This window comes from Salvelinus namaycush, chromosome 40, assembly GCF_016432855.1.
Source record: "Salvelinus namaycush isolate Seneca chromosome 40, SaNama_1.0, whole genome shotgun sequence".
Lineage (NCBI taxonomy): Eukaryota > Metazoa > Chordata > Actinopteri > Salmoniformes > Salmonidae > Salvelinus > Salvelinus namaycush.
Window position 1 is genome coordinate 11,801,997 of NC_052346.1, and position 21,013 is coordinate 11,823,009.

General features: G+C 44.9%; 1 protein-coding gene across 1 annotated transcript in view; it reads left to right on the forward strand.

The window, feature by feature from the left end:
* Positions 1-21,013, forward strand: part of LOC120033512 (xin actin-binding repeat-containing protein 2-like) — a 61,394-nt gene that overhangs the window by 30,660 nt on the left and 9,721 nt on the right. The window contains exons 4-11 of the mRNA XM_038979884.1: positions 3,328-3,503; positions 4,837-4,971; positions 7,255-7,323; positions 9,580-9,649; positions 10,010-10,113; positions 10,398-10,515; positions 10,678-15,824; positions 16,542-20,826. Of these exons, the coding sequence (XP_038835812.1) occupies positions 3,328-3,503; positions 4,837-4,971; positions 7,255-7,323; positions 9,580-9,649; positions 10,010-10,113; positions 10,398-10,515; positions 10,678-15,824; positions 16,542-20,826 (10,104 nt within the window). The remainder of the gene's footprint in view (positions 1-3,327; positions 3,504-4,836; positions 4,972-7,254; positions 7,324-9,579; positions 9,650-10,009; positions 10,114-10,397; positions 10,516-10,677; positions 15,825-16,541; positions 20,827-21,013) is intronic.

Here is a 21,013-nt window from a genome sequence, read left to right on the forward strand (position 1 = left end):
CCGACTGTCCGACTGTGAGCGTACTCAGTAGAAACATCATGACCAAGTACTTGAGGCCGATCCAGTGGTCTATTTGATCCATTTGACAGCTTAATAATTGTGCGTCGTCTCTGTGCCTGTGGAACAGCCAGTTGAACTGGAGTCACAGAACAGTGAGCTTTGGCTCAGGATCTCAGCTGCTTCTCTGGGTCTGTGGTTCCATGAGGCTAGCTAGTAGTGTAGCCCACCTCTGATCACATAACCACAGGCAGAGCAGCAGCAGTGACCGTGGGGGGGGGGTTGGCTCAGCTCAATATAGCCACTGAGCCATGCATACCAGATGCAAGGCCTCCCCCACACATACTGTCTCCCCATAGACTTTTCCTGACGCCCACCCGCCACCTCCAACCATCCACCAGCCGCCTCAACCTCCCGCTCCTATCCCTAGAGCCAGATGAAGGCACCTCTGCCTCGCAAATCAGAGAGATTAAGAGTTATCACTCCTCAGGAAGAGAATAAGAGCCGCCCATCCCTTCCATGTGGAGTTTCCGCAAACACACTGCTGACTAATCATACAGTAGGTGGCCTTCCATGGAAGGGAAGTTAATATAGGAAAATAAAATCTGTGAAAGCACCTCTGCTTTTAAGATAGCGATGTCAAAACGCAAACAGATGGTAATCTGCTAGAAGAGTATGGCATCTTACCCAGTAAGTCATTTGTAAACGTTATAATCATTGAAATCGGTTGATATCGCTAATTAAACAGAGGAACGTGCCAGTGATGTAGAGGAAAAAGCTTTTTGGCTCCTGGAAAAATTTTGCTCTTTTGAGATGTCCTTGTGTTTGACCTCTCTCTCTTTCTCTTTCCCCTTCATCCCTCTTTCTCTTACTGGGAAACATGACTGCAGACAGGGCCGTAAAAAAAGGAGGATTTATTTTGCGACTCTCATGGAGCCTGGTTTAGTTACCTCACTTTCCCGCTATGGCGAGCTTTGCATTCATTCACCACCATACCTCCGCCCGCAGGCTGAACATACCAAGGGACTGTTGTCAATGTTTTTATGGCATCAGAACGCTTGTATGTCTGTCTGTCTTACTGACAGCCCAGGGCCCAGTTTCCTGATAGCGATGTAATTTAGGGTTAGGATTGTTTAAAATATGCATCTTTCCTACAACGTCCGAAGATATAACACACGTTTCCCAAAACACCAGGCAGAGAGAACGGTCACTAAGTGTGTTGTTGGCGCATGTGTCAATACTGATGGGATCAATAGAAAGGGAGCGCTGCTCTTGGATCAGCTTTCTCCATTCAAATCTTTCCTTAACATTATAATTATTCCACAATACTGACAACGGATCAGCTCCTAGAGAGATATTACCACCTACGGCTACAAATATTGAGGTGGCTTATTCTAATTACCCGGAGATCTGCTGTGGATAAAGTGACGCAGGAACGCCAACAAGCCTCTAACAACGCACTTTGCTGTCTTACGAGTGGTCCGAGGCAGGCGTTAGATTACAAACGTTTTCAAGTGCAACGTTAATAATGGTTTTGGGAAACAGCTCGGAGATTTAATGATGCTCCTACGAAGGTTCTAACGAGGAATTTAGCCTTAAGATGCCTTTGGGAAACCGGGACCAGAACCATGACGTGTGGTACGCACTTATCCCCAGTGATAAATGAGGACATTATCCCTCGTTCGCTGTGTTAAACGAGTGTCAGGTTTCAGGTGATCTCAGGTGCAGAGTATCTGACCCGTATTTATAGTCAAGAGCGGGTAAAACCCACATTTATTTTTGGACGTTGCTGTGCTGGTCAGTAATCCTCTACCTATCTCTCTCGGCAGCGCAGGGTGATTGGTTAACACTAACACGCCCGCCATAGCAGGAGGATCTAAAAATTGTGGTTTCATCACATGGTAGCCAATCCAAGTGCTCTGCTCCTGTGAGAAATCCTGTTTGTTTATGAGACAAATATATAATTTGGCCCTGTTTTAATAGACTTGAAGTAGGGAGCATGTTTGACTTGTGTCATCCGGTCAGATAACCAGTCAATTCTAGGAATAGGAAATCAAACCGGCAGATAGTAACACATGTATTCATAGGACTTTTCTAAAAGTGGTCTGACAGGCATTAGGACGACTAGCTCTTATCCATAGGGGTATATGCGTACGGTATGTACCAAGCAAAGAATAGCTTTAATCGCTAATAGTTGTAGCCGAGCTACCATTGGAATAGTTCCTTAAAAGATACCAGTGTTCTATCCGTGCTTCTGTTTGGCTAAGATCCCCCCCCCCCCCCCCCCAGTATGTGAAACGGCAGAGAAAATCCACAACGTAGAAATGTCAACGTGTACTACATAACACAATGACCATTTCCATCCGTGTCCAATGCATTATAACCCAGGCAGAATCAACATGCTAAAAGCCTTGAGGTCCAGTATGGGTGTTAGGGAGTCATCTCACTGGCTTAACGATGCTTTATAGTGTAGCGGAGTCAACCATAAATCAATACTTGACTCTAATTGGACGTCTACAGGGATGTACTGTACTAACTGCTAATCAGTGTGCGCGTCCATTTGTGTGTGCGTGCGTGTGATGTTAGAGCAGTCCTGGTTGATTGATGAGTTTGACTCGATTCTGTTTCATGACAACCCCCTTTGTGAATCCCCATTGTCTTGTCTATGGCTATGTATAGAGGGGTCCTGTAAGGAACATGTGACAGGGCGTGGTTCTGGAACAAGCCAGACGGAGGTGTGTAGCTAACTTGGATGGCAGAAGAGATGAGTGGAGGCTGCTGAGGGGAGGACGGCTCATAATAATGGCTGGAATGGTATAAACTACATGGAAACCACGTGTTTGTGTTTGATACTATTCCACTGACTCCATTCTAGCCATTATTATGAGCCGTCCTCCCTACAGCAGCCTACACTGGTGGAGATTGTCAATGTTGTCGCTCTGCCGCTCGCAGTTACATCATGGCCCCGTCCTTACAGATAATAGGATGTAGCTAGCAGAGCTGTTTTCCAATACGTCCTGTTAAAATGTCGTCCATGGTTATTTCAACAAGTATCTCTTGAAAGTATCTATTCTGTTTGTACATGTTTTATTTTATTTGACCATTAGTCTATTGGCACCACAAAATGGTGGACATCAATGGGCTGAAACGCTGAAAGGTTGACTCATAACTGATCTGACTCTTACGTAAACCATGGATTTACTGTAAATCAAGGATGAGAACGAATGCAGACATCCGTGTGACAAACGCCGCTTTCAAGTCAGGATTCGGCTCTTTATGTGCATAAACTGCATTCTCATGTCCTGGAGAGTAAACTGTTGCGTTTTGCAGCTGCGGGTGGAACCAGGTCAGGACGTCCTGAGGAAAGGGAAGGGGTGGTGAGTCAGAGGAAAGGAGACGGAGGAGCGCCCACCAGCGAGGAGGCGGAGTCCGTGTCACTAAAGGAACGCATGGCCATGTATCAGGCTGCCGTGTCCAAGAAGGAGGCCAGCAGCTCATCCCCCACGGTAAGGGGATACTTCCACAAGGACGTAAAGAGAGATGGAGGGAAAGACACTCCAAGGATAATAACTAGACAGGCTGCTAAGCAGGCAGGACAGGCAGACAGATACTATACCTTCAAACACACACATTGAAATGTGTGTGGTATAATTGGCAGTGCATCCCATTTTAATGCATAGTATTAACAGAACATTTTCACATATCTCCAAATATGACGAATTCTCAAAACTATTCTACACAGACATCCATGACCACACAAACATGCTGTGTAAAAAACACAACAAAAAAGAGCTTACATGCCTGGCTCATCAGAGTAAAGAAACACCTCTCTGAAAGCAGCTTACACTTTGTCCAACCTCTAATTGAAAACGAGGGCATGTATTAAGCCGAGGCCATTAATTCAACTCAGTCTGTGGACTGAAGCCATCGGAGCCGCAACCTTTTACTATACGTGACTCAGCGGTTCACTATTATTCACTATTATATGGCTTCTCTTCCCTGGTCTGTTGCATTCCATTCAGCTTCTCTATACCCAGGTCACTGTTATCTGATTGGAACTGAAAGGAAGTCAGGAATACATTTTCATATTCCTAAGCCTTTTTATATTGAGAATCCTCATAATTAGAAATAATTCCTCTTTTGTCATGAAGAAACCCAACGTTGAATATTACTGGACACTACAAAGATCTTCCAGCAACCACATATTCCAGGAACCTCTGTCCACACAGTAATATGTAACATTCTGAAGACAAGTAGTGGGATATCAACATTCACCATGCATCATTTACTTTTACATTCAGTACTGAATAATGACACCAATGTAGATTTGCTCTGAGGCCATCAGTGTCATTTGCCAGTGCCACTGCGGTGACCTCCGTTGATCCCAGTGTCACAGCCCATGGGGAGACTGGGCTGTAGGGTTACTGAACGCTATGAGGGGTAACAGACAGAATCTGGACCAGAATTATCCATCAATACATTTACAGCCACTGTCTGCATACGCCACTAAAACATTGCTTGATACTGTTATACTGTGTTGTACTAGTTAGTTTGATTTGACTTGATGTCACAGATGTTTGGGATTTCCAATTGCGTGGGGAGACTGGGGACATCCTTCTCTTGCAAACGTCATGAGGTCCAAGTCATAACTCCCTACTGTATTTAGGGTTGGAAGTAGTCCAGTCCTGTGGAATATGCTGCTCACGTATGCCCCCTTCAGGAAGTCCCGGGAACTATCACTTCTGCATTAACTACCACTGTACCCATGAAGATACTTTAATGAGAACTGTTTGCATGGAGATGACTCGAACTAATGATGCCTATGTCTTCTCTTAATAGGTTATGGAGGAGTCTGAAGCCTGTTCTCTGCCAGGGGGTTTGGCCAGTGTGAAGAAACAGTTTGAGAGCCAGGAGTACGCCTCCTCCTCCCAGTCCCAGACCAGCGTTACGCAGGTCCACTTAGAAAAGAGATCCGTACAGGTACTGGCAACTAAACAGGCCATACATAGAAATGTATTCTTATTTATTTATATTGCACTACCATAGTAAAGCATACTGAACCATACTGAACCATACAAATCCCTAGTAAAACAAGGCAGAAAGCCCATATACAGGTCCCAGCCACACAGGGATAGAGGTGTGTGATGACTCATCATGCTGTAGTGATCTCACTGGATCTCATAGAAGTCGACTCAACTTTGCCCAGTCATGCATTCTATAACATCCTGCCGAGCTTTAAAAACAGGCTGGATTCAGACAGTGGGCCCGGACTTGTGTAAATACTTAATGATGCATGGGGCTGTGGTCAGATGTGGAGCAGTGGGTTTTGTTGAGTTGTTGTTACTGTGCGTCAAGAGCCTTTTTACGCGTCTCTGCAGCTCAGGTAATGCAGCTCAGGTAATGCAGCTCAGGAAATGGGTCCACATGCTGTGTGGCAAGTTGTACAGCAACAACATACAGTGGGGGAAAAAAGTATTTAGTCAGCCACCAATTGTGCAAGTTGTCCCACTTAAAAAGATGAGAGAGGCCTGTAATTTTCATCATAGGTACACTTCAACTATGACAGACAAAATGAGAAAAAAAATCCAGAAAATCACATTGTAGGATTTTTAATGAATTTATTTGCAAATTATGGTGGAAAATAAGTATTTGGTCAATAACCAAAGTTTATCTCAATACTTTGTTATATACCCTTTGTTGGCAATGACAGAGGTCAAACCTTTTCTGTAAGTCTTCACAAGGTTTTCACACACTGTTGCTGGTATTTTGGCCCATTCCTCCATGCAGATCTCCTCTAGAGCAGTGATGTTTTGGGGCTGTTGCTGGGCAACACGGACTTTCAACTCCCTCCAAAGATTTTCTATGGGGTTGAGATCTGGAGACTGGCTAGGCCACTCCAGGACCTTGAAATGCTTCTTACGAAGCCACTCCTTCGTTGCCCGGGCGGTGTGTTTGGGATCATTGTCATGCTGAAAGACCCAGCCACGTTTCATCTTCAATGCCCTTGCTGATGGAAGGAGGTTTTCACTCAAAATCTCACGATACATGGCCCCATTCATTCTTTCCTTTACACGGATCAGTCGTCCTGGTCCCTTTGCAGAAAAACAGCCCCAAAGCATGATGTTTCCACCCCCATGCTTCACAGTAGGTATGGTGTTCTTTGGATGCAACTCAGCATTCTTTGTCCTCCAAACAAGACGAGTTGAGTTTTTACCAAAAAGTTCTATTTTGGTTTCATCTGACCATATGACATTCTCCCAATCTTCTTCTGGATCATCCAAATGCTCTCTAGCAAACTTCAGACGGGCCTGGACATGTACTGGCTTAAGCAGGGGGACACATCTGGCACTGCAGGATTTGAGTCCCTGGCAGCGTAGTGTGTTACTGATGGTAGTTACAGGTCTGTGAGAGCCAGAAATCTTGCTTGTTTGTAGGTGACCAAATACTTATTTTCCACCATAATTTGCAAATAAATTCATTAAAAATCATACAATGTGATTTTCTGGATTTCTTTCTCTCATTTTGTCTGTCATAGTTGGATTGTACCTATGATGAAAATTACAGGCCTCTCTCATCTTTTTAAGTGGGAGAACTTGCACAATTGGTGGCTGACTAAATACTTTTTTGCCCCACTGTATGTTATACCAGACCTAGGTGGTCTCAGGGAGCCAGTACTATTCTGGCATGTATGCTTCTATGCTCTACATGCCAGGGAAAGAAAGTCCAATTTCAGGTTTTCAATTTCGAAAACCTATTTGAGGTACATTTGGTGTATTTTCAATTTACTTCAGAGATTTTCCACCTCTCTCTATTTGTCACTCACTCTCTCCTTAAGTTACTGTCTACTATTCTCACGGAGAGAGCTCTGCAATTGATATAAAATAATGTATTATTTGTAGCAGATGAATTTTCCAGTAAGCTTTGCTCTCTAAACATTCATATTTTCCCCTCCTGCTGCTAAATATGGTCTGCTGTCATGGAGAACACAATATTGCTGTGTGTTTGTGACTGCTAGCTACAATGTGTGTGTGTTAAAGTGTTTGTGTGCGAGTGTGCTGCTTGCAACCTGTCAGCGACAGGAACAGACGCTAGTCGAGCGGGTCCGTGACAAAATACTGTATGCCGCCCTCAAGTAAAGTACCCCCGTAAAGTAGAACCGGTGTAAACCACACCCACCGGCATCTGGAGACATTTGTGTTTGTGAATCATAAATATGTAGGCCTAGTGTGTGAACGGTCTGTGTGGTCTTTCTGACAGGAGGTGTCCAGCTCACAGGAGGTGACAGTGAGGAGCAGTGTCAGGGAGGTCATTCCCACCACTCAGCAAGTGGCCTACTTCCATGGCCAGGAGGTAATATCACTTAAACCTTATTACAATGCATTACTTACCTGTTATTATTATTGACATTTCACATTCTTAAAATAAAGTGGTGATCCTAACTGACCTAAAACACATAATTTTTACTAGGATTAAATGTCAACTGTATAGTTGAAGTCGGAAGTTAACATACACCTTAGCCAAATACATTTAAACTCAGTTTTCACAATTCCTGACATTTAATCCTAGCAGAAATTCCCCGTTTTAGGTCAGTTAGGATCACCACTTTAAGAATGTGAAATGTCAGAATAATAGTAGAGAGAATGATTTTTTTCAGCTTTTATTTCTTTCATCACATTCCCAGTGGGTCAGAAGTTTACATACACTCAATTAGTATTTGGTAGCATTGCCTTGAAATTGTTTAACTTGGGTCAAACATTTCGGGTAGCCTTCCACAAGCTTCCCACAATAAATTGGGTGAATTTTGGCCCATTCCTCCTGACAGAGCTGGTGTAACTGAGTCAGGTTTGTAGTCATCCTCGCTCGCACATGCTTTTCCAGTTCTGCCCACAAATTTTCTATAGGATTGAGGTCAGGGATTTGTGTTGGCCACTCCAATACTTTGACTTTGTTGTCCTTAAGTTATTTTGCCACAACTTTGTAAGTATGCTTGGGTCATTGTCCATATAGAAGACCCATTTGTGACCAAGCTTTAACTTCCTGACTGATGTCTTGAGATATTGCTTCAAAATATCCACATAATTTTTCTCCCTCGTGATGCCATCTATTTTATGAAGCACACCAGTCCCTCCTGCAGCAAAGCACCCCCACAACATGATGCTGCCACCCCCGTGCTTCACGGTTGGGATGGTGTTCTTCGGCTTGCAAGCCTCCCCCTTTTTCCTCCAAACATAACGATGGTCATTATGGCCAAACAGTTCTATTTATGTTCCATCAGACCAGAGGACATTTCTCCAAAAAGTACGATTTTGGTCCCCATGTGCAGTTGCAAACCATAGTCTGGCTTTTTTATGGCGGTTTTGGAGCAGTGGCTTCTTCCTTGCTGAGCGGCCTTTCAGGTTACGTCGATATAGGACTTGTTTTTCTGTGGATATAGATACATTTGTACCTGTTTCCTCCAGCATCTTCACATGGTCCTTTGCTTTTGTTCTGGGATTGATTTGCACTTTTCGCACTGAAGTACGTTCATCTCTAGGAGACAGAACGTGTCTCCTTCCTGAGCGGTATGACGGCTGCGTGGTCCCATGTTGTTTATACTTGCGTACTATTGTTTGTACAGATGAACGTGGTACCTTTAGGCGTTTGGAAATTGCTCCCAGGGATGAACCAGACCTGTGGAGGTCTACAATTTTTTTTCTGAGGTCATGGCTGATTTCTTTAGATTTTCTCTTGTCAAGCAAAGAGGCACTGAGTTTGAAGGTAGGCCTTGAAATACATCCACAGATGCACCTCCAATTGACTCAAATGATGTCAATTAGCCTATCAAAATATTCTAAAGCCATAAAATCATTTTCTGGAATTTTCCAAGCTATTTAAAGGCACAGTCACCTTAGTGTATGTACATTTCTGACCCACTGGAAGTGTGATACAGTGAATTATAAGTGAAATAATCTGTCTGTAAACAATTGTTGGAAAAATGACGTGTCATGCACAAAGTAGATGTCCTAACCGACTTGCCAAAACTATAGTTTGTTAAAACAAGAAATTAGTGGAGTGGTTGAAAAACGAGTTTTAATGACTCCAACCTAAGTGTATATAAACTTCCGACTTCAACTGTATATATATTTTAATTAGTCTTTATATTCAGTTGGACCCTTATCCCTGCAACTGTGCAGTCTCAAACTAAACCTATTTCTCACAAACACATATTGAGCCCATCATGAAGCCTGCAAGGCCGTTTCCCATCATTTCAGCCCACATCTACTCAATAAGTCTAATTGTTTAAACTCAATATGTTAGCTGCCCCTGCAACTACCCGCAACATCTATAATTAAGTGTACGTGAATCATTTTAACACTTTTTGTTTCTCATATCACTTTATTTGTTTACCAAAGTTTTCCTACATAGAGTAAAGTTTTTAAAAAACAAATGCAGGACTAAATGAACCTCACGTGGTAAGAAAAATGCTGTTTTCATTGTGAATTTAACATTCCACTTACACACCCTTTGTGTTGTCTGTGTGTGAAGGAAATCAATTTGAAGAATTGCCTATTGTGCTCACCGCTTGCCTCCATCTCATTACAGGTGACTCATGATCAAAGAGTTCAACAAAGCAACGTGGCCTCCAGTTATGAAAACCATTATGATGAAACGGGTAGAGTATAATACCATTCATATTTAAAATTGTGGCTTTTTTGATCACACCCTAGAGTGTACGTTGTATTGTAATGACTGTTGAAAAGCTGGAGATTATTCTCCAAGCCTAAATTACAGAGGAGGTGTGGAATTGAATTGTATTGCAGATGCTTTTCTATTAGAAATTCAGTGCATGGCCGCAAATTAAATCAAGGCATAGGAAGGTAAAAAATATTGCAACTGGGAATAGGGTAATCAATGCCACTTTCGGAAATGGAAACGGTAGGTTTTAAAGACACGATTTTAGTTTCCTCCAAACCAACTGGGCTTCAAACTGAGAATCATTTAATGAGACAACTGCTTCCTGTTTCTATTTCAGTTAGGGTCATAGGAGGAGAGGACTTACCAAAGGTCTCCACTCAGGCTTTGAAGCAGCAGTATGAGAAGACGATCGAGCAGGCCACGCCGGGCAAGCAAATTAAGGTAATGATGCAGTCTGTTTATCTACATGGCCATTATAGTGTGTCTATAGACGATGCCATGATATCAACATCAAAGCAGGGGAATTCACTTTGAGGGTAGTGTGTACTGAGTAAATTGGATGACGTGAGAATTTTGTGTAAAAACAAACATATTCAGAGATCTCATTATCTGCTTATATCTACTCTACGCTTTTTCTGCTATACTGTCCTCTTTTCCATTTCTCTCACTTCATATTCTGACTGCAACTATCACTGTCCTTCTTTCCATCAATCATTAAACCATAGATTGATCTGGATTACAACCAGTTTCAATGGGCACCGGTAAACCAGTCCTCCTCAGCAGCAGCTAGCTATGAAAGTTCCTCCACTGTTAAACAGTCATCCAGAGCTTCAGCAGCAACGAGCTATGAAACCTCATCCACTATGAGGACAGGGGCTGTCTCCTCATCTACCGCTGCCTCAGCCTCATCCACTATGAGGACAGGGGCTGTCTCCTCATCTACCGATGCCTCAGCCTCATCCACTATGAGAACAGGGGCTGCCTCTTCCTCTACCGCTGCCTCAGCCTCATCCATGGATTATGAGACCATGGAGCACTTCCCTCCTCCACCCACTGAACTAATGCCCCAGGAGGTCCCTGAGTGCTGTGACTCTCTCCCGCCTCAGGAGCAGGCTGGCCAACAGAGATACATCTTCAACAAGGAGCAGTACTCCAAGCAGAGGAACCGCAATGAGCTGAAGCGTCTGTACAAGCACATGCACCCAGAGGTGCGGAGGACCATGGAGAAGGACTACTTCACCGACGTCACTGAGATCGAGCAGGCACAGCTGGATAGTGACGATGAGATGACCGGGGAAGTCCAGCAGGCTTGCTATGTGTTTGAGAACAGTGGTGGGGATGAATGTATGAGCCCTGAGGGAGATTACCTGGAGTGGGACGAGATCCTTAAAGGGGAGGTGCAGTCCATGCGCTGGATGTTTGAGAATAAGCCGCTGGATACCATTAAAGATGACACCCCAGATGAGGACGATGAAGTGAAGAACATTGCTCAGCAGGAAATCATTGCAGGAAGTGATGTCAAATACACAGCCTGGATGTTTGAGACCCAGCCCATGGATGCGCTGCGTGCAGACACCCCAGACTCCACCGTACAGACAGGGAAATTGACCGAGCTGGCGAGAGGAGACGTACGAACAGCCACATATCTTTTTGAGACCCAGCCACTGGATTGTCTGAATAAAATCTACCAGGAGGATGAGCAAGCCTTGGAGGTTGTCTTCACTAAAGATATTACAGGAGGGGACGTGAAAACGGCCAGGTATCTGTTTGAAACTCAACACTTGGATTCCCTCAGCCACACAGAGACCATTGAGGAGAGCCACTTCTTGAAACTGAAGTCAGAGCTTGAGGAGATCAAAGGGGAAGTGAAGACAACCACACGGATGTTTGAGACCCAGCCCATGTGTGTTATCAGGGGCAACTCTGGAAATATACTGGAGATCACCGCCATCCGCAGGGAGGAGATGGAGAAAGGAGACGTAAAGACCTCCCGCTGGCTCTTTGAGACCCAAGCTCTGGACATGATCAACAAAGACCCTGCCAAGGTGAAGCTGATCTGTGGAGTCTCCATGGAGGACAACTCGCAGGGAGACGTGAACCGAGGGAGGTGGCTGTTCGAGACAAAGACACTGGACTCCATTAAAGATGAGGAATGGCAAAGCATCAGGCAAAAGGAGGAGATTATTGGAGCTGATGTGCGGAAGCACTGCCTGGTTTTCGAGACACAGCAGATGGATACTCTGAAAGACAACGCCAATTCCAGACCTTTACCCTCAGAGGAGATTGTAGGAGGTGATGTGCGATCAGCAAAACATCTGTTTGAGACAGTGCCAATGGAGAACCTGAAGGATTTGGCTGAAGTAGGGAAACTTCAGAAGATGGTTGCGTCCGAGGAGGAGAAGGGTGATGTTAGACATCAGAAGTGGGTTTTTGAAAGTCAACCACTTGAAAACATAAGGGAGGAGAAGAAGGAAATGACAAGCTCTATAAACCTTGAAGAACTTGATAAGGGCGACGTCACAAATCACAAGGAAAGATTTGAAACCTTGGATTTAAGCAGATGTGAGGGGGCACAGAGAATTCAAGTTGAAGGTGTTACCAGTGGGTCTGTGAAATCAAACAAAGTTCTTTTTGAATCCACCCCGATGTATGCCATGCAAGACAGCGAGGGACACTACCACGAGGTGAAAACCGTGCGACGTGAGGAGATAGTAAAAGGAGATGTTCGAAGCTGCAGGTGGATGTTTGAAACACGTCCTATCGATGAGTTTGATGAAAGTAGCAATAAATTCCAGATTATAAAAGGTATATCAAAGGAGGAGATTGAATCGGGCGATGTCAAGACTGCCAAGTGGTTATTCGAAACTCAACCCCTCGATGGTATTAAACATTTCAGCAACACTGAAGAAGATGAAACTAAGACAAAGGAGAGTGTTGAAATTGAGAAAGGTGATGTGAAAACCTGCAGGTGGCTGTTTGAGACTCAACCAATGGATAATCTGTATGAGAAAGCAGATAAGGTGAGGAATGAGACTGAGGTTGAGGAGGTCAACAAAGGGGACGTCAAAACATGCACATGGCTCTTTGAGACTCAGAACCTCGATAACATCTGTGACCATTCAGAGTGTGAATCGGAGACCATTCTCAAAACCTGCACTGTCAAACAAGAGGACGTCCAAGGCAAAGATGTGCATCATGCTCGCTTCCTCTTTGAGACAGAGAACCTGGAGAACCTCACAGGGGAGGAGAGTGGTGCCTTCAGAAGGGTGACTAAGATTGATGTCCAGTCTGGAGATGTGTCTAGGATGAAGTTTCTCTTTCAGAATCGGTCTTCCGACATCATGACCTCAACCTCATCTGAAACAATGCATAAGCTGAAGACCCTTACGGCGGAGGAAATTCAGAAAGGAAATGTAGTGAACAACATGTGGCTTTTTGAAAACCAACCTATAGACACTATCCGCAAGGATACAGAGGAAGCCAAGGACACTCGCACCGTAACCGATGTGCAGGGAGGAAACGTTGGTCAAGGTCGCTTCGTTTTTGAGACTTACTCTCTCGATAAAATCCAGGAGGAGTCCACCGAGACTGAGATGTCAAAACTCCAGAGCATCATCAGGGACGATATAGAGAAAGGGGATGTGAAAAGCTACACCATGATGTTTGAAAATCAGCCACTGTATGCAATCTGTGACAAAGAGGGCCACTACCATGAAGTTACCACTATGACAAAGGAAGAAATCATGAGCGGAGACGTGGTGGGGGCCCGGTGGTTATTTGAGACAAAACCTCTGGATTCAATAAGGGACACAGACGACGTCTATGTCATCAAATCTGTCACTGAGGAGGACGTCCAGAAAGGTGATGTCAGCACGGCCAGGTGGAGGTTCGAAACACAACCTCTTGATGAAATTGCTGAGGACATGAAAGTGTTGACTAAAACAGTTGAAGATATCCAGGGTGGTGATGTGAAGACAAACAAACACCTTTTTGAGACAGATGAAATGTCCCAGAAGTATGTTAGAACTGTTAGCGTGAGTGAGATCCAAAAGGGGGACGTCAGGACGGCCTCATGGATGTTTGAAACACACAGCATCGATAAGATCCATGGCGAGGGCTCAGAATATGATGAAATGGAGACAGTGACAAAAGAAGAAGTGATGAAAGGAGATGTCAAGCAGTCTGTGTGGCTCTTTGAAAAGCAGCCGCTTGACAGCATTAAAGAGTCAGACGGAACAGAGACTGTTGTCACCCGGGAGGAGATCCCACAAGCAGATGTAAAGACAACAACATGGCTTTTTGAAACCACTCCTTTAACCAAATTTAATGAGAACAGTGTAGATAGAACTGAAATAATGGGGAAGAGCATCAAAGAGACCCTTGAAGAGCTCTATTGTCAGAAAATGGTTGACTCACAAGGGATTCTCATTGAGACGGATGAGATAGGAGATGTCAGAATGGCAAAATACAGACTCATGAACCAAGATGCTCCAGAAATCCAGAAGGAGGAGGTGATCAGAGGGGATCTGAACAATATCATGATGAACCTCCTAAACAGACGAGACATGACAGAGAAAGGGATAGTCATAGACCAGGACGAGAGAGGCAACATCAACACAACGGTAAAACAGCTATTCAACCAAGAAAAGGGATTCAATGTTGAGAAGGAGGAAATCCTCAGAGGCGACATTCAAGAGGCCATCAACAACCTACTGAAGGAGGAGGGCTCCTCAAAACGTGGAATTCTGATTCAAGAAGATGAAAAGGGAGATGTGCGAATGACTATATACTCCCTCCTCAATAAGGAAGACGGTGCTGGCATTGAGAAGGAGGATATCATCAAAGGCAATGTCAGTAGGACCCTTCACAGACTCTTGTCCAACCCAGGGTCAGAGGAATCTAAAAGGATAAGGGTGGAAGACACGGAGAGGGGTAACGTTAGCTTTTACTCCACCTGTATTGAATCTGGGGCTCTGGATTACCTCAAACAACTCCAGTTTGAACCTAATGAGGAACAAGAACAGGCGCAGAAGGAACGTATCATTGGCGGCGACGTTATGGAAACCAAAATGACACTAAGGAAGAATCAACAGCAGATTGAACGCACAGTAGCTGAGGACGATATTGTCCCTGGTGATGTCAACAACACAGTGAAGGTGTTCATGATGGAACCTGCTCTCTTGCTGGAAAACCTGCAGAAAGAGGAAATTGTCAAGGGAGATCTGAGGGCGGCCCTGGACTCACTGACCAAAACTATTAGCAAGAGAGTCGTGATAGAGAAAGAGGAAGTGGTGAAAGGGGACCTGCACACCACTCTGAGGTCTTTGGAGGAGGCTCAAAACCAAGCCAAGGAAATGGAAAAGCCAGAAATTGTCCGAGGTGATATCCGAGGAGCCCTCCAATCATTAGAGAAATCGGCGACCACCAAGACTGAGGTAACTGTTGAGGATTTAGTGCCCGGCGATATCAAAGGCACCTTGAAATCACTAGAAGAGGCTAAGCAGGCAGTGAAAGAGATGGAAAAGGAGGAGATTGTAAAGGGAGACATTCATACTGCGCTGAAGGGTTTGCATGAGGCCTCGAGTGAGAAAAGACTTTACCAGCACCAAGTGAGTGAACAGGGGGACGTGAGAGGCACAATACAGCTGTTAGTAGAACCATCCACATCCCCACGAATGCAACGCAGGGGAAGCACTGAGGGAGATGTGAAGACCTCCATAAAATGCCTCTACGAAGGGCAGGGGCAGGACCAGGATGAGGAGCAATCACAGATGGAGAAGGAGGAGGTGATAAAGGGAGATGTTAAAGGAGCGATAAAGAATCTGATGCAGAGAAAAGAATATTCCAATCGGAAAGTACGAAAGTATCCTCCCAGGAAAGCTCCCAGAGCTCATGTGAAAAATCCATTACCCACACAGCAAGTGGTGGACCATGAATACTCAGATGTGGCTAAGAATGAGAACGTCACAGTCAATCTAGCCCCTGCTGTGAAAAACCTGAGCAGTAAATCACAGGACACCACACAAAAGCACACTGAGAAGTACACCGAGAACAAATCAGTGAAGAGAAGCAAGACCCTCACCCAAGAGGAACACTCTATGACAACACAGGTCCAAACAGTAAATATGTTGGAGGACTCACAGCAGGAACATGTAAAAGAACAGACTCAAGTTAAAGAACAGACACATGTTAAACAACAGAGTGTGAAAGAGAAAATGCAACCCCCTCCTAAGCACATGATCATAAAGAAGAAAAACCTGACCAGTCAGATGACTGATAATACATCAATGAATCAGATGACAGAGATTAAAGCAGCCAATCAGATGACTGTAAATCAATCAGCCAATCAGATGACTGTGAATAAAGCAGCAAATCAGATGACTGAGAATAAAGCAGCCAATCAGAAGATTGTGAATAAATCAGCCAATCACATGACTGAGAATAAAGCAGCCAATCAGATGACTGAAAATAAAGCAGCCAATCAGATGAGTGTGAATAAATCAGCCAATCATATGACTGAGAATAAAGCAGCCAATCAGATGATTGTGAATAAATCAGCCAATCACATGACTGAAAATAAAGCATCCAATCAGATGAGTGTGAATAAATCAGCCAATCACATGACTGAAAATAAAGCATCCAATCAGATGAGTGTGAATAAATCAGCCAATCATATGACTGAGAATAAAGCAGCCAATCAGATGATTGTGAATAAATCAGCCAATCATATGACTGAGAATAAAGCAGCCAATCATATGACTGAGAATAAAGCAGTCTCAGACAAAAATGTGACGAAAGATACACAGAGAGAAACACAAGTCTCGGACATGAACGTGACAACACAGGTCAAAACAGTCAATATGTCTGAGTCCTCACAGCAGACACATGTTAAAGAACAGGCTGTGAAACAGAAAATACCACCACCCCCTAAACCCATCTTCAGAAACAAGAAAAACGTGAGCAATCAGATGACTGATAATACATCAACGAATCAGATGAAGGAGATTAAAGCAGCCAATCAGATGACTGAGAATAAAGCAGCCTCAGACATAAATGTGATGAAAGAAAGACAAAGCACATCTCAAACTAATATTGTTTCAAAGCAAACACAGGAAACAAAAACAATGAAACAGTTGCAAACAACAGTGACAGAGCATAAGACTGTCACACAAAAACACAACGTCAAAAATCTGAATACAAATTTCCGGAACCTGGACATGAAGGGAAAAGGTATGCTAAAAAAAGGGACGCCTGAGATTAATTTCCCCCCTCCTCCCACGTCCCCGCCTCCACCCTCTGAGTCTGAGATGTCTCTTCCTCCCCCGCCCTCACCAGTGGCAGGCTGCCCAATGTCCCTGTCAAGCCGTAGCCCAATGTTTCCCACATCCCGTCCCCTGATTATGAGACAGGACAGTGATCTTCCGCCTCCACCTCCTCCACCCCCAGTAGAATGCGGGGAGCCCGACTTTTTCCCTTCTCCCCCTCCCCCACCCCCACCCTCCGTGGCAGGGCAAGACTTTCTTCCTCCACCGCCCTCACAACAAGAGCTAAACTCAATGCCACACCAAGTGCCTACACCACCACCTGGAAAGCCATTTAAAGCTAGGCCTTTATTCAAAATCCCAAAACCTGAGCCACCCAAGCAACCAATACTGGTCAAACCAAAATGGCAGAAAAAGCAAGCAGCACCACCACCGACTCCTCCACCTCCTCAGCCAATGACAGTTCAAACAGAACATAAAAAGGAAGGAGTAGTTCAGGAAGTCAAAAGTGAAATCAGTTGTAAACAGGAAGAAAATACAAATACTACCAACACACAGGTTCAATCTGATTCTACAGTGTCCATGACTAAAATCCCTTCACCAATCCCAGTGGCAAAACCATCACAGGAAGAGTTGCCACGACCACCTAAAAAGGTATTCATCCCTCCAATCAAAATACCCCCACCTGCAGAACTTGCACCAGTGGCAAAACCTAAACCATATGCCCGTAAATTCAAAACCCCACTGATGCTGGCAGAGGAAAGGTATCGTGTGCAAAGAGAGGAGGCTGACAGAAACAAGTCACAAGACACAACTCCCGCCACTTCACGAGTCGCATCTCCCTCCTCTCCTCCAACTAATATGATGCAGATGATGGGCTCAACCAATGTTGCAAGTGAACAACACTCAGTTGCACACAAAACAGAGCAGTCAAAAGTGACCTCAGAGGTAACACAGGCTGAGGAAACTCAGTCTAAAAGCAAAGTATGCACAGCATCACAAGAGCCGCCCATGAAGAAAGCTCTATCACATATCCCCCTGAGCAAACCTTTGATCTCCATGGTAAATAAGAAATCAACCTCTGAATCTGGAAATATTTCCTCAGATAAGAAACACATTACCACTGATCAGTCCTCTATGGCCTCTTCTGGGAAAGAACTCACCTCATCTGTTGCCTCCAGAAAACATCAGTCTGTTCCCTCTGGCAAGCATCAGTCTGTTTCTTCTGGCAAGCATCAGGCTGTTTCAGTCTCTGCTGCTCACCTTCACCATGAGTTCAACATTAAAGTCCAATCTGGCTCTAATGTGATTTCGTCCTCAGTAGCTGAGCAGCAGAGTGGTATGAATGCTAGCTCACAGTCTATCATCTCCACTCAGAGCATTGTCCAGGAAAATGTAAATCTTCAAACCCAATCCGCCGTAACATCCGAAGCAGAGGATGCAAAGAATACTAACGCCTTACTCACAAAGGAAGTAAAAAAGATTCCATCTCAGCCCACCAAAATCAAAATTCCAAAAGTGACACCAAATTTCAAGGTGAGAACAGTGAAGTTGCCAACAGAGAAGAAGGAGGAGAAAAGCGAGGTGGTGGAAAAAGATCAACGAGCAGTGAAAAATGAATTACATGTACATCAAACGAGTATGGAGACTATTTCTAAGAGTGAGACCAGAGTAGTTCAGGAGAGCACCCAGATGGCCACCAGTAGCTCAGCAAAAAATGAAGTAAAGGTGGAGATGAATGTGACACAGGAGAAAGCTGAGGAGGTTGAGAAAACTGCAGCTGCCAAGGAAACAACGCTGGAAATCCAAATGAAGACAAAGGCAAAGCAGAAAGGCATTAAAGTCCCTTTGCCCAAAGAGCCAAAGCTAGTTCCCATGCCAGTAGCTCAAACTCCAGGGCACTGCCACATATCTGTCTCCCATAGTCAACAGAGCATGCAGGAACAGCACATTCAGAAGCACGAGCAAGTGATTGTTAATGAGAGAGTAGTTCAACAGAGCTTCCAGAAGCAGGAACAGCAGGTTCGCACACAGAAGCAGCAGGTCAAGTCTTTCCAACAACAAGGAGAAGTAAGCAAAATGCAGCAGCATCAAGAGAGGTTGAAGGCAGAGTCTAAGGCTGACTCCATGAACATTGCAGGGAAGGCAGCAGCACAGACAGAAACAGCTCAATCAATGGTGGAAAACACAGCTCAATCAGTGGAGGAGAGCACAGATTCAGAGAAATGTGTAATGGTACAGAAGCTGCTTTTTAACATTAAGCAGCTTCATCCAGGGAACATGGATTCAAACTCAGTGAGGACAATACTTAGTGAGGTCCCTGACTGGTTGATCAGGGCGGAGGAAAAACGTGATTTAACACAGGTTGCTGTTCAGCAGAATAAGAAGAAGCTCACAGAGATCCTTTTCCGTGTGAGAAACCTAGCACAAGCAAAACTTGTATTCTTAGAAGGACACATGGCAGCCATGGCAAAACAGGAAAGTGAACCGGCACCTGCATCATCACCTGCACCACCACCTGCACCATCACCTGCACCACCACCTGCACCAGCACTTGAAAAGAAAGGATTTGGAGGAGCAACAGCCAAGATATCTAAAATAAGCATTGGCTCGTCAAGAGTCGAAACCCATAAGAAAGTGGTTGAGGAGAAGAAGATCTCTCATGAGAGCAAAAAGCCAGAGCTGACTGAAGTAAAAGGTCCTGATCCCAGAGTTCCCTCTCCCATGCTTGCAACGCGAACACCTTCACCTACCTTCATAAGCATTGAATCAGTGAGGAGAACAAACTCACCCTTCACAGTGACACCCTCACCTCCTCTGTCATACAGGTCTGGTGCCACCCCAACCCCACCACCTCCCCCTCCCCGCACCCCTACCTCTCGGTTCTGTAGGGCCACACCCTCTCCCACCTTAAGCCGCTCAGAGAAGCTAGCCAAGTTGAAGGACACCACTGCGAAGCTCTCTCGGGGCATGACCCCTCCCCCACCCATGCCTGAGTTTCTGACGACAGAGCAAGCCTCTGACAGAGAGGATTCCCCAGCGCTGATTGAACCTGAGATCCACATGCAGACACAGGAGATGGAGACTGGGACAACGACTCCGGATGTGGCTGATATGGTTGACTCCATGATGACTGTCAGAGACAAAAAGTTCTTCTTTGAGGAAGCTCAGAAGGCAGAGGTGAGCAGGACTTACATGCGGAAGGACCCCATAGAAATCCCAGAGCGCCTGGGTCCAGAGGATATAGAGGAAGTTCCTGAGGGTGTGAATATAGACATAATGAAAGAGGATCTCCCTAGGCTTGACCTGTCAAAGCTGGTCAATCAATTTGAATCCCCACAACCAAAGCTGTACATCAGAAAAGATCCCATCATCATCACAGATAGACTGGGAAGTGACACTGAAGATCCAGAGGCAGACCCCAAAACGCCAAAAACCGATGAAACACCTGCCTTCAACATAAAGGCCATCAAGAATGCCTTTGACTTGGGTGATCGTAATGCTCTCAAAGAAGTGAGAGAGAAACAAGAGGAGAGAGAGAGGAGAGAATCAGAATCTGCCGAACCGACGGGGCACTCCAAAACAAAGTCCGTCACTGAGGAGTTCTCTGGCATGGATGAATTTGGCACCGTAACAAGAGGGGTGAGGAGCGAGACCAGCATGCACTCTGAGAGCCACATGACCCGCCCCCTCCCTCCCTCCTATGCCGACGTGGTGAAAGGGACGGTTGAAGAGATGGCAGTTCCTGTGGAGGCCGCCACCGAGGACCTACTGAAGAGCTTCCACCAGTCCTGGGCCGAAAGCGAGAGTGTGTTCCAGAATCTGGGATTCAGTGTCTCAGAACAGAGGACATCACAGATCGTAACACACCAGCAGGAGACTGTCGTGACGGGTAAACCAACGCGTGGAGCATGAGGGGAGACTAATAGAGAGTGATGGTGTGTTTAACATATTTTTTTGTGTGAAAGTAAAAAAAATATTAACAGTGCCTTCAAACTCAGCATTAAAGTTTTGCATCTGCACTGTTTTTAATGATGCATTTCCCCTTTGTTGCTCTTCTTATTTATTTTTATCTGACA